We start from the raw sequence: 14,837 nt of genomic DNA on the forward strand, positions 1-14,837 counted from the left end.
CATTGAACAAAATACAGACTGGCACAGGTGGTGATATATTTCTACTAGTTTCGCTCTAAATGAGCTTCTTCAGGAAATACATATGTCTGTAAGGAAGTATAAATGTACATGAATAAAATGATAAGAAAAAAACATTTAGGGTACAAAATAGAAGGTAAGAGGGGAAAAGTAAACACCACAAAATACATTTATGGTTCTTACCCCACTCGATGTACATTAGATATACAAACGGAAAAGAAACCTTTATCCCTACACGATCAAATGTATGAGGGTTTAGGAGAACAGGAAAAGAAGAATTTTCCTGTGCACAAGGTCCTAATAGAGGCAATTAAAAAAGAATGGCAGGAACCAGAAAGAGAACCATTTTTTTTTCTAAAGCCTTAAAGAGACGGTTTTCTTTTGCAGATGACGAATCATCAGTATGGAACAAAACCCCAAAGCTAGATGCAGCCTTCTCACAAGTCTCCCAGCACACAGATTTAGCTTTTGAGGATATGGGGGTCTTATCTGAAGCAATGGATAAGAGAATGGACTCTCTATTAACCACTTGCCGACCGCCGCACGACGATATACGTCGACAGAATGGCATGGGCAGGCATATGGGCGTATATATACGTCCCTGCCTTCCCGCGGGTGGGGGGCCCAATCGGGCCCCCCCCCCCCGGTGCCTGCAGCGATCGGTATTCGTTCGGGAGCGATCCGGGATGAGGGGGCGGCCATTCATTCATGGCCACCCCCTCGCGATCACTCCCGACGAATAGAAATGCTCCATGACATCACTTCCTCTCCTGTAATGTAAACACAGGAGAGGAAGTGATGTAATCTCTCCTCCGTGTCGGTATTTTTCGTTCCGGCACCGAGGAGAGAGGATCGGTGAGTTGCACCAACACGACACTACACAGTAGAACATGCCAGGCACACTCACACCCCCCCTTTACCCCCCGATCACCCCCCCAATTACCCCTGCCCCCCCAGTCACAGTGACACCAATTGCATTTTTTTTTGCATTGGTGTCATTTGTGACTGTAATAACTGTTAGGGCAGTTAGGGTTAGCCCCCTTTAGTTCTAATGTGCCCCCCTAACCCCCCCAATAAAGGTTTAACCCCGTGATCACCCCCCCGTCGCCAGTGTCACTAAGGCTGGGTTCACATTGCAGCGGTTTATGAGAACGGATGTGATTCGCACTGCAGTGCAAATCACATCCAATCTCTGTGCGATTCGAGTTCAGCCATACAGATAGTATGGCTGAATTCGCGCCGCACCCGCCGCACCCGCCGCAAATTCGCACGGGACCCTTTTTTTGGTCCGCAGCAGAATCGGATCGCATGGGTGTTCACACCATGCGATCCGAGTTTGCAGATCGCACTGCGATATGCGAACTGATCTGGGGGTGTCATTAACATTTCACTGACACTCCCAGCAGTTCGCATAGGGCAGTGTGAACTGCCGCCGGGAGGCATGTGATGCGTGAACCCGCCGTGGATTCGTGGCGTTCCTGCATCGCTCCAGTGTGAACCCAGCCTAATAAGCGATCGTCTTTCTGATCGCTGTATTAGTGTCACAGGTGACGCTAGTTAGACAGGTAGGTATTTAGGTTTGCCGCAACTTTTTATAGCGCCAGGGACCCCCATATACTACCGCATAAAGCCCCCTGATTTCCCCCTAGTTAACCCTTTCACCAGTGATCACCATATAACTGTTACAGGTGACGCTGGTTGGTTAGTTATTTTTTTATAGTTTCAGGGCACCCGCCATTTATTACCTAGTCTCACTAGTGTACCCCTAAATTTAGGGGTGTCTACTTTCCAAAATGGGGTCATTTGGGGGGGGGGGTTTGTGCCATCTTGGCATTTTATGGCCTTCAAAACTGTAACGCCCTTAGAAAGCCTGAAGGCGGTGCTTGGTTTTCGGGGACCCGTAAGCGGCTAGGCTCCCAAAAAGTCCCACACATGTGGTATCCCCGTACTCAGGAGAAGCAGCAGAATTTATTTTGGGGTGTCATTTCACATATGCCCATAACATGTGTGAGCAATATATCATTTAGTGACAACTTTGTGTAAAAAAAAAAAAAAATTTTTTTTTTTGTCATTATTCAATCGCTTGAGGCAAAAAAATAAAATATTCAATGGGCTCAACATGCCACTTATCAATTTCCTTAGGGGGTCTACTTTCCAAAATTGGGTAATTTGGGGGGGTTTTGTACTGTCCTGCCATTTTAGCACCTCAAGAAATGAGATAGGCAGTCGTAAACTAAAAGCTGCGTAAATTCCAGAAAACGTACCTTAGTTTGTAGATGTGACAACTTTTGCGCAAACCAAAAAATATAAACAGTTATTGACTTTTTTTTTACCAAAGACATGTGGCTGAATACATTTTGGCCTAAATGTATGACTAAAATTGAGTTTATTGGATTTTTCTAATAACAAAAATTAGAAACTATCATTTTTTTTCAAAATTTGCGGTCTTTTTCCATTTATATCGCAAAAAATAAAAATCGCAGAGGCAATCAAATACCATCAAAAGAAAGCTCTATTTGTGGGAAGAAAAGGACGCAAATTTTGTTTGGGTACAACATTGCATGACCGCGCAATTACCAGTTAAAGCAGCGCAGTGCCAAATTGTAAAAAGACCTCTGGTCATTTACCAGCAAAATGGTCCGGTCTGAAAGTGGTTAAAGAAATCTTGGCACTCCACAGTGGGAAGCCTAAAACCAACAATGGCAGTCACGGTGGTGGCCAGGAATGTGGAGTTCTGGTTAAACCGTATTCAGGCACATATTGAGGAAGGAACTGCAAAGGAGCAGATTCTCTCCTCATTTCCCACTCTTCAGGCATTGCGTATATCGCAGATGCATCGCCAGAGCTGGTATGCATGGTAGCCAGATCTTCGGCTCTAGCCAATTCTACCCGAAGGTCCCTATGGCTAAAGACATGGCAGGGGGACTACGCATCCAAAGCCAAATTGTGCGGGATCCCGTTTACAGGGGACCTGCTGTTCGGGCCAGGATTAGAAAAGGTACTGGACCGTACAGTGGACAAAAAGAAAGCGTTTCCGCTAAAGCGGAAAGCAGCTTGGAGTCAACCTCAACAAAATAAAAGGAGGCAAAGAGGGGACACAAAAGCCTGTTTCTCAACACCCAAGGCAGATAACCAAAGAAAACCTTGAGTCCAGAGAGGGAAAAGCAAAGGAGGAGCGATTTTTCGTCCTCCTGAGCAAACCCGTAATAAACAATGAAGCCATCTCGGTGGGAGGAAGACTGGGGGCCTTCATCTCACAATGGGAAAAAATATCGTCCAATCAGTTTATTTTTAAGGACAATAAGAGAAGGGTATTTTCTAGAGTTCTCAAAATCCCCCCCAAACAGACTTTACACCACCAAACTTCCAAAAAACAGAGAAAAAGCCAGAGGGTTAATGAGGTCCATAAAGGATCTCAGGAAACAGGGTGTAATCATAAAAGTACCAAAAGAAGAAAGAGGACAGGGCTTCTACTCCCACATATTTGGAGTACAGAAACCCTCAGGAAAGGTCAGGCCAATCCTCAACCTCAAACCTTTAAATCTATCCATAACGTACAAAAGATTCAGAATGGATTCCATATACTCAGTAAAGGCTCTGTTACCCCCAGACTGTTATATGGCGTCACTAGATTTAAAAGACGCATACTTACACGTACCAATACATCAAAGTTGTCAGACGTTTCTAAGGTTAGCAATAGAAACAGGAAAGGAGACCATACACCTTCAATTCCAGGCTCTACCCTTCGGCCTATCATCTTCGCCCAGAATTTTTACAAAAATTCTAGCGGAAGCTCTGGCACCATTGCGACTAAAGGGCATATCATCATTGCCTATTTAGACGACCTTCTCCTGTTTGCAAAAACTCCCGGGAGGTTATTAGAAAACCTCAAATACACAAGGACATTCTTAGAAAGTCTAGGTTGGTTGGTAAATGTAGAAAAATCAAACGTACAACCCACGCAACAAATAAAGTATTTGGGATATATAATAGACTCAGTCCAACAGAGTTTTTTTACCCAAGGAGAAAATAGGGAAAATTCAAAAAGAAATAAGAACTATGCAGACCAATCTACCATGTTCAATAAGGAAAATAATGTCAACACTGGGGTTGCTAACGTCTGCAATCCCAGCGGTACAGTGGGAAAGTCTACATTTTCGGCCACTGCTGATGTTCCTATTATAGATATGGGATCACAGGCAAGAGTCGCTGGATACACAGGTGTTAGTACCAGCAAAGGTAAAAAAGACCTTATGGTGGTGGAGAAGGGCAGAAAACATAAACAAAGGACGGCTATGGATCCTACCCATTTCCCGAATCCTAACCACAGATGCAAGTGGCACAGGGTGGGGAGCACATTTAGACTCCCGGATAACACAAGGGACTTGGGGGAAGGAAGAGTGGACGAGGTCATCCAACTGGAAAGAGTTGAAGGCAGTATGGTTCGCATTTCAGTCCTTCCAGAAAAAGTTAAGAGGACATCATATACAGATCAGATCAGACAACTCGTTGGTAGTAGCCTACATAAGCAAACGGGGGGAACCAGAAGCGGAGCTCTATGGTCTTTAGCAGAAAAAATCTTGAAACGGGGAGAGAAAAACAGTCTTTTTCAGCAGTCCACTTAAAAGGGGATTTAAACAAAGTGGCAGATTTCCTCAGCAGGAAAAAAGTAAGAGAAGGAGATTGGGTACTAAAACAGGAGGTATTTGACCAGATTACAAAAAAATGGGGAATACCTCAGGTAGACTTATTTGCTTCAAAGGAAAGCAGGAAAGTTCAAGCATTCTTCTCCCTGAGAAGAGAGGATGGAGCGCTCGGAGTAGACGCATTAGCGCAAAAATGGGCATTCAGCAAATGTTATGCCTTTCCCCCACCAGTGCTACTACCAGCAGTAATAAAGAAAAATTACGTACAGAAAACACATCATTAATTCTCATAGCACCTCACTGGCCCAGGAGACCGTGGTTCTCTATGCTTAAAGAACTCGCCATAGAGCCTCCTTGGTTGCTACCAGTCCAGGAGGACCTGCTATCCCAGGGCCCAGTGTACTGTCCGCAGGTGGAAAGGTGGAAGTTAGCCGCCTGGTATCGGAGGAACAGCTGCTAAAAGCAAAAGGGTTCTCAAGCCACTTGATAGAAACACTGCTGAAAAGCAGGAAGGTTGAGACACGTAATATATACCAGAAAGTATGGAGATGTTTTAGCAGATGGTGCACAGAGAACGACTTCAAAACACAGAGCTCAGTAGCAGTCTTAGCCCTTGTACACACGGTCGGAGATTCCGACAACCAAATCCGTCTGATTTTGTCCGACGGATTTTGTCCGAAACTGTTGTATACACACGGTCGGACGAAGTTGTCAGAAAATCCAATCGTTCAGAACGTGATGACGTTATTTCGTTACGACGGGACTACGTTCAGGCTAGTAGCCAATAGCTTTGATGTAGGAATTTGATCTGAGCATGCGTGCCACTTTGTCCAATCGGAATTCTCTACACATGATCGGAGTATGTCCGATCGGAGCATTTTGTCAGAAAATATTTCCGGCAAGTTGGAAAATTTGGTCCGACGGAAACAGTCCAATGCAGACCACACACAGTCAGAATATCAGACAAAACGCTCCGAACGGACACATTCCGTCGGAATCTCCGATCGTGTGTACAAGGGCTTAGAATTTCTACAGAGTGGTATAGACAAAGGACTAGGCCTAAATACCTTTAAAGAGTCAAGAGTCAGCATTGTCGGTTTACCAGGAAAAAAGTTTAGCTTCAGATCCATGGATAATCAGACTCTTTAAATCTGTGAGCAGACAGAGGCCGATACAAGGTACGGCCTTTCCAAAGTGGGACCTGTCACTAGTGTTGCAAACTATGACGGCAGACCCCTTTGAACCATTAAAGGATTGCAGCCTGAAGAGGCTGACGCTTAAAGCCATCTTCTTGGTAGCAATTACTACAGCCAAAAGGGTCTGCAAGATAGAAGCACTATCAATCAGACCCCCCTTTTGCCAGATCTTCCCGGATCGTATAGTCTTTAAAATGGACCCAGGATTTCTGCCTAAAGTGGCCTCAAGATTTCATAGAGACCAAGAAATTGTGTTGCCATCATTTTTGTCCAAATCCTTCTCGGGAACAAGTAAAATTCCATAATTTAGATGTCAGGAGATGCATCTTACATTATTTAGAAGCAACAAAAACAATTAGAAAGACGGAGTCTTTATTTATTTTATATTCGGGAGCTAGGCTAGGACACAAAGCTTCAAGAAGCACAATAGCCAGGTGGCTAAGAGAAGCCATAGAACAGGCTTACAAGCTAGGAGGTATGCAGATCCCAGAGGGAATCAGGGCACACTCCACGAGGGCAATGGCAATGTCGCAGGCAGAGAGAGCTGGAGCAATGCCGGAACAGATTTGTAAAGCGGCAACATGGTCCAGTTTCACCACTTTTCTAAGACACTATAGAGTGGACTTATGGTCAGCTAAAGATTAGAAATTTGGACGCAAGGTCTTGCAAGCTGTGGTCTCACCCTAAGGGTAAGTGCTCGGTTATCCTCTCAGGTGGCTGTCCTGAAAGACGATTGGGGGAAAAACTAAGTTACCGGTAACGTTCTTTCCCAGAGTCTTTCAGGACAGCCGGGTACCCACCCATATGTACATCAAGATGTAAAGATTTCCTTACAGGAAATGTGATATAATTGATTATGTGTATCATATGTTCTTGTGTCACCCCCTCTCCGCTGTGTCAGCCCCCCTCCTCTTTGTCAGCCCCCCTCCTCTGTGTCACCCCCCTCCTCTGTGTTACCCACTCTCTTGTGTGTCACCCCCCCTCTCTCTCTCTCTGTTCTCTCTCTCTCTGCCTCTCGCTCACCCCCTCTCTTGCACCTACCACTCTTTCTCTAATCCCCCTCTCTCACCCCCACCCCCCTCTCTCTCTCATCCCCACCCCTTTCACCCCCACCATCTCACCCGGCCCCCACTCTCACCTCCTCTCTCTTCTGCCTCCTCCCCCCCTTTCTCTCACCCCCACCTCCTCCTCTCTCTCAGCCCCTCACCACTGCCTCTCTCTAACCTCCTCCTCTTACCTTCCCCTTTCTCACCTCCCTCCCCCCACCTCTTTCCCTTCTCAGGAGATGGGGGCCCCATGAGTTTAGTTGTATGAGGCCCCAATAATTGCTAACAGAAGCCCTGTGAGTGAGTGCACCAGTTCGCAAGTGTTCTGAATCCTGTGTCTGTGACACACTTCTCCCCAAGGCTCCCCACACAATGGAAGGAAGGAAAACAGCACTACAGTAGAGGAGCTCCACCCCCCCAAACTCCGGCTCCCACACTTCCTGGCTCGAAGTGGCTCTCAGTAAGGCAGTCCAATGGGGGTCTTTCGGGGCAGGGGACACTGATGGGTGGGTTCCCTGATCGAATAGAAAGGGGACCGATATAACGGAAGGGGAGGCTATGGGGAGGGAGGTGGACGGTGTGAGTAGGGCAGAAAACGGTGTCAGTAAAGCAGAGGTCGGTGTCAGTAGAGCAGAGGACAGTGTCAGTAGGGCAGAGGACAGTGTCAGTAGGGCAGAGGATGGTGTCAGTAGGGCAGAGGATGGTGTCAGTAGGGCAGAGGACGGTGTCAGTAGAGCAGAGGACAGTGTCAGTAGGGCAGAGGACAGTGTCAGTAGGGCAGAGGATGGTGTCAGTAGGGCAGAGGATGGTGTCAGTAGGGCAGAGGACGGTGTCAGTAGAGCAGAGGACGGTGTCAGTGGAGCAGAGGACGGTGTCAGTGGAGCAGAGGACGGTGTCAGTGGAGCAGAGGACGGTGTCAGTAGGGCAGTGGAAGGTGTCAGTAGGGCAGAGGACGGTGTCAGTGGAGCAGTGGACGGTGTCAGTGGAGCAGAGGACGGTGTCAGTAGGGCAGTGGAAGGTGTCAGTAGGGCAGTGGAAGGTGTCAGTAGGGCAGTGGAAGGTGTCAGTAGGGCAGTGGAAGGTGTCAGTAGGGCAGAGGACGGTGTCAGTAGGGCAGAGGACGGTGTCAGTAGGGCAGTGGAAGGTGTCAGTAGGGCAGTGGACGGTGTCAGTTGGGCAGTGGACGGTGTCAGTTGGGCAGTGGACGGTGTCAGTAGGGCAGCGGATGGTGTCAGTAAGGCAGAGGACGGTGTCAGTAAGGCAGAGGACGGTGTCAGAAGGGCAGAGGACGGTGTCAGAAGGGCAGAGGACGGTGTCAGAAGGGCAGAGGACGGTGTCAGTAGCGCAATGTACGGTGTCAGTAGGGCAATGGACGGTGTCAGTAGAAATGGGAACAGAGGGACGCCAGACTGAGTGCAGTATAAATCATACATATATATTTTTTTTGGACTTGGAGCTCAATGACCAAGAGTCCACAATTATAGCTAAAGGTTTCACCAAGCCCACATAAGGGAACTCTTTGTTACATTTCACCAGCTGTCACCATCCGAGATGGGTTAAAAATGTCCCCAAAAGTCAATTTTGCCGGTTAATCTCAAACAGAAATTTATAGAGAAAGGCTGCCCCCCAGACCTTATTGATCAGGCTCATATGGTTTACAATACCAATGACCTTCCAAAATCAAAACAGCGATCACAAGAAAATGTACGAACAAGATTCATAACTCAATATCACAACAAACACTGCAAAATGGAGAGCGTTTTTAAAAAAACACTGGTCTGTACTACAGCAAGACCCACACCTAAAAAACACTATTCCTACAGTGCCACAATTTGCCTATAGCAGGGGTGTCCAAACTTTTTTCAAAGAGGGCCGGATTTGATAAAGTGAACATGCGTGAGGGCTGACCATTTTGCTTGATATTCTTTGAACCATTAAAATTCGGTCTAAGTGTGTTCGTTCGAGCTCTAATACACTGCCCAACAAGAATTCCCTTGCCTTTGTGGCAGTGTGTGGGGAAGAGGCGAGCTTGGCCGTGTTATTTGGATATACCGTATTTATTGGTGTATAGCACGCACCTTTCTTCACCTCACTTTAAGAGGGAAGTTTCAGGAAAAAAATAATAATTTTAAATAAAGAACTGTGAAGCAAAATAATGGTCAGTACCCATCTGCAGACCCACCATTGCCATGAATGTAGCCTTACCATAGCCAGGAACGCAGCACCATAGCCAGGAACGCCCCCACCATAGCCAGGAACACACTCACCACAGCCAAGAATGCACTCACCATAGCCAGGAACACACTCACCACAGCCAGGAACGCCCCCACCACAGCCAGGAACGCACGCACCATAGCCAGGAACACAGCACCTATGTTAGTAACACCCCCGTAGGAACAATTAACCCCTGCACTCACCATAGCCAGGAACACACTCACCACAGCCAGGAACGCCCCCACCACAGCCAGGAACGCACGCACCATAGCCAGGAACACACTCACCACAGCCAGGAACGCCCCCACCACAGCCAGGAACGCACGCACCATAGCCAGGAACACAGCACCTATGTTAGTAACACCCCCGTAGGAACAATTAACCCCTGCACTCACCATAGCCAGGAACGCACTCACCACGGCCAGGAACGCACTCACCACGGCCAGGAACGCCCCCACCACGGCCAGGAACGCCCCCACCACGGCCAGGAACGCCCCCACCACAGCTAGGAACGCCCCCACCATAGCCAGGAACACAGCACCATTGTTAGTAACACCCCCGTAGGAACACTTAACCCCTACACTACCACCCCCTGGTTAAACCCTTCACTGCCAGTGTCATTTACACAGGAATCAGTGCATTTGTATAGCAGTGATTGCTGTATAAATGACAATGGTCCCAAAAATGTGTCAAAAATGTCCGATATGTCCGCCATAATGTCGCAGTCACAATAAAAAACGCTGATCGCCACCATTAGTAGTAAAAAAAATATATATATTAATAAAAATGCCATAAAACTATCCCCTATTTTGTAAACTCTATAACTTTTTTACCAAAAATACGTAGAAGAATACGTATCGGCCTAAACTGAGGAAAAAAATAGTTTTTTTATATATTTTTGGGGGATATTTATTATAACAAAAAGTAAAAAAATAATAAGTTTTTTTTTCAAAATTGTCGCTCTATTTTTCTTTATAGCTCAAAAAAATAAAAACCGCAGAGGTGATCAAATACCACCAAAACAAAGCTCTATTTGTGGGAAAAAAAAGGACGTCAATTTTGTTTGGGAACCATGTCGCACGACCGCGCAATTGTCAGTTAAAACGACGCAGTGCCGAATTGCAAAAAGTGTTTTGGTCTTAAGCCAGCAAAATGGTCCGGGGCTGAAAGTGGTTAAACCTGTCTATTTCATTGACAGGCTGGCCAGCCCATCAGATCTCTCTGTTTCTATTTCCTCTGTATTTAAGACTGCCAGGTTTGCCAGCCAATCATGGTCTGATGAAGAAGCTGTAATGCATTGCCCTGCTGTGCCTCTGTGAGTAATTGCATTGCTTGCGAAGTCACCAGCAGCTGCTTCCTGGTTCCCAGCATTCTCTGGATCCCTGTAAGATCACACCAGTGCCCCAGGCTGCGAAGGGAAGACATTTATGAGACTCCAGGACTGGCGGTTTTCACCACATACTGAACTCATCTAATTTAACCTGTGAGTTACTACTTGTTTTTATTAAATATATGATTTATACTGCACTCAGCCTGGCGCCCCTCTGTTCCCATTTCTACACAGCGCCCAACGCTTCACTCCAAGGGAGCTGGTGGTGGACGGCGTTAGTGGGGCGGTGGACTACATCAGCGGGGCGGTGGACAGGGTCAGTAGGGAAGAGGACGGTGTCAGAGGGGAAGATTATATATTATTTAAAAAAAATAAAAAATAAAATATGTAGATAGAAAGATAATGTTATGCCGAGTTAATTGATACCCAACATGTCACACTTCAAATTTGTGCTTGCTCACTCGTGGAATGGCGACAAATTTTACTCTCAAAAAATCTCCATAGGCGACGTTTAAAAAAATAAATAAAAAAAATTCTACAGGTTGCATGAGGAGCTCTAGGGCTATAATTATTGCTCTTGTTCTACCGATCGTGGCGATACCTCACATGTGTGGTTTGAACACCGTTTTCATATGCGGGCGCTGCTCACGTATGCGTTCGCTTCTGCACGCAAGCTTGGCGGGACGGGGCACGTTTAAAAAGGGTTTTTTTGATTTTTACTGTTATTTAAAAAAAAAAAATTGTCACTTTTATTCCTGTTACAAGGAATGTAAACCTCCCCTGTAATAGAAAAAAAGCATGACAGGTCCTCTTTAAATGAGATCTGGGGTCAAAAAGACCTCACATATCATATTTACACTAAAATGCAATAAAAACAAAAAACAAAAACCCTTTTTAAGAGCTATGGGCAGAAGTGACGGTTTGACGTCGCTTTTGCCCTACAATGATATGGAGATGGGTGGGGTCCATCTTCCCTCTCACTCGTCTCCATGCCAAGGAAGGAGAAGGATCCGATCACCTTCACCGCTACCGACAGCTTCGGTAAGCGGCGGAGAGCAAAGGGGGGGGGGGCCTCTCTTGCCACTGTTAAAAGTGATCTCGTGGCGAATCTGCCACAGAGACCCCTCTTATCGGAAACCGGACCACCGGCTGAAGAAGAGGATACCGGGGGTTATGGCAGCTAGATGCTACCATAACGACGATATTCAAAAAAAAATAAAAAAAATATGCCGGCTGTCTACGAAAAGATGGTCTAAAAACAGCCAGCACAGCAATAGATCCCCCCCCCCCCTTTTTTTTTTCCCCCACAAGTAGAGATTTTCTTTTGGTGGTATTTGATCATCTCTGCATTTTTGTTTTGTGTGTGTTTTTTTTTTTATTTTTTTTTTTTCTCGGGACTGCGATATTGCGGCGGACACTTTTGACACATTTATGGGACGATTGACACTTCTACAGTGATCAGTGCTATAAAAATGCACAGATTGCTGTAAAAATGTCACTGCAGGGAAGGGGTTAGCACTAGGGGGCGATCAAAGGGTTAAGTGTTACCTAGTGAGTGATTCTAACTGGGGAGGAGACCGATTGGTGTTCCTCTGTACTGGGAACACACCATCGGTCTCTCCTCTCGCCTGACAGGAAGTGTGTTTACACGCACAGATCCACGTCTCAGGCACTGTTACCAGCAATCGCGGCTGCGGGGGTCACGCACACCGGGTCCTGAGTGACCCCCCCCCCCCCCCCCAGACGGCCGGAAAGCCGAGGACGTCATGACGCCTGCCCATGATGAGAGATCCCTCCTGCGGACGTCATATTACTATGAGCAGGGTATGAAGTAACACTGGATGGGTTTAGGCTGGAATTCTACTAAGCTTGTCCCATGCAAGTCTATAGGACAGTGATGGTGAACCTTGGCACCCCAGATGTTTAGGAACTACATTTCCCTTGATGCTACACTGTACTCTGCAGTGTAGTGGAGCATCATGGGAAATGTAATTCCAAAACATCTGGGGTGCCAAGGTTCATTTGTTATTTTATGTTATTTTATTATTTATTATTTTGTTGTTTGGCTGGAGGCTCCCATTATTTAAAAAAAAAAAAAAAAATCCCTGGAGTTTAGCTTTAAAGTAGATATAAACCCTGACTGGACGTCATTTTGTTTTACTGAAGCACTTTAACTCACAAATTGCCATTTTTAATTTCTAAAAGGCTGTTTTCTCCCATTTTTTTTTTTTTTTCCATGCTTATTGTATCTCCTGCAGCCTCTTTCAGACACTTCTTGTCCAGCAGGAAGATAAATGACGTGAGACGATCGTAGCTTTTATTTCCTTTTTATTGCAGTCCAAAGTACAATGTTCTAACATGAAAATCCGGCCAGCAAGCTCTCACCTTTTCATAACCACTTCAGCCCTGGAAGGATCCCCCCCCCCCCTCACCCCTTCCTAACCAGGCCATTTTTTTTTGCAATTCGGCACTGCGCCGCTTTAACTGACAATTGTGCGACGTGGCTCCCAAACAAAATTGGCGTCCTTTTTTCCCACAAATAGAGCTTTCTTTTGGTGGTATTTGATCACCTCTGCGGTTTTATCTTTTGCGCTATAAACAAAAAGGGCGACAATTTTGAAGAAAACGCATTGTTTTTTACTTTTTGCTATAATAAATATCCCCCCCAAAAATGTCTCTGTCTGTCTGTCGCAAAAATATTGATATGTATATTGATTGGTTTGCACAAAAGTTAGTGTTTACAAAATAGGTGATCGATTTATGGCATTTTTATTCTGCGTTTTCTGTTTAAAGCAGCCCATTCATTTCAATGTTCCGGCCTATGCACAAAGATCACACAGAATTGCATGACCCTTTTTTTTTAATTTTTTTTTTTTTTTTTTAGCATGGTACTTGGTGCCATTGGGGTGGGGGCGTCATTAAGAATGAATTTATTGAAAATGTAAATACTTCTTGTCACTGATCATCTTTATTTTATCTTATTAGTGCCAGAAATAGATCCTGACTTGGTCTTCAGGAAAACATGTCTGCAGGTAAGGACTAGAATTTTCGTTTTGCATAGTAAATATACATATCCTGTATAGTGGGCATACAAAGGCTTCTTCAATGCCTAGAAGCACAGTGGAGTCTATTATTAACCACTTAAAGAGGAAGTAAACCCTGATGAGTTTACTTCCTCTTTCATTCCCTGCAAAGGCAAAGCATAATGGACTACTATGCATCGCATAGTAGCCCATTATGTATCACTTACCTGACACAGGAGCCAGCGAAGTCGCCGCTGTCCCCTGTAGTCCGCCGCATCCATCTTCTCGGTGGGTCTCGCAGCTCCGCCGATGTCATTCGGCGATGACGTCACTCCCGCGCATGCGCACGGGAGCCGACAAGCGCGGCAGCTTCGTCGTTGGAAATGCCGCGCTCAGTGCACCTGCGCGCCGCTGTCTACGGTGCATGCGCCGTAGACAGCGGTGCCCGTCTTCGAGTAAATATCTTCTAAACCGTGTAGGTTTGGGAGATATTTCTTGGACCTACAGGTAAGCCTTAATCTAGGCTTGCCTGTGGATCAAAGTGTGGTGTAAGGGTTTACAACCACTTTAAGTACCAGGCCTCTTTTTGAGACTCAATGTTTACGAGTTAAAAACCCTTTTTTTTTTTTTTTTTTTTAACACCCTAAAGAATAAAAATGGCGGTCGTTGCAATACTTTCTGTCACAGCGTATTTGCACAGTGGTCTTACAAGCGCACTTTTTCTTTCTTTCTACAACTGTCTGTCTTCATTTCAGGTTGCAAAGCAACAAAATGTGATTTTAAAGGGAGGTGATTCTTTTCTATACCCATTTTTATATTATGCATGTAATGCATTTCCCGCACAATTATGCATGTAATGCATATATCGCAACAAAAAAGTCACGAGGTCCTCCCCAAATTCGTTTTGAAGGGAGAACCCCACACAAAAATAAAGAGAACTTGAGGCCCACCCCCCAAAACAAGACACACCAGGCCCTTATCTAAGCTTGCAGCACGGCAGGCTAGGAAAGTGAGGTGGGAATGTGTCCGCCCACCCCCCTCAAATCATACCAGGCCATATGCCCTCAACATGGGGGGGGTACCTCAGACATATCGCCTTGTTAATAAGGAGAAGAGCCTTTTCCCCATGACCCTGGCTCGGTGGTTGTGGGGGGCCTGTGGGTGCAAGGCTTATCAGAATGTGGACAGGAGAACACAAAGGCAAACTATAAGCAGCTTATACTCCAGCTGTGGAAATCCCCCTCTTAGTCAAGTGTCCCCACTGGAAGATTCCCCTCTATATTCCTGTACTGGAGCCAGCTGTCAAATTTAGGATTTCTCATCACTTTTTGACAAGTCAGAAGGAATTAAGCTTAAACCTTCCC

General features: G+C 45.9%; 1 protein-coding gene across 1 annotated transcript in view; it reads left to right on the forward strand.

Moving 5' to 3' along the window:
- Window positions 1-10,433: 10,433 nt before the first annotated feature.
- LOC143962362 (uncharacterized) overlaps window positions 10,434-14,837 on the forward strand; it is an 83,207-nt gene continuing 78,803 nt past the window's right edge. The window contains exons 1-2 of the mRNA XM_077471655.1: window positions 10,434-10,603; window positions 13,436-13,482. Coding sequence (XP_077327781.1) covers window positions 13,473-13,482 — 10 coding nt within the window. The 5' untranslated portion in view covers window positions 10,434-10,603; window positions 13,436-13,472. The remainder of the gene's footprint in view (window positions 10,604-13,435; window positions 13,483-14,837) is intronic.

This window comes from Lithobates pipiens, unplaced genomic scaffold, assembly GCF_037356315.1.
Source record: "Lithobates pipiens isolate NorthernLeopardFrog02 unplaced genomic scaffold, aLitPip1_a1.2 Scaffold_8, whole genome shotgun sequence".
NCBI classification, from domain to species: Eukaryota; Metazoa; Chordata; class Amphibia; order Anura; family Ranidae; genus Lithobates; species Lithobates pipiens.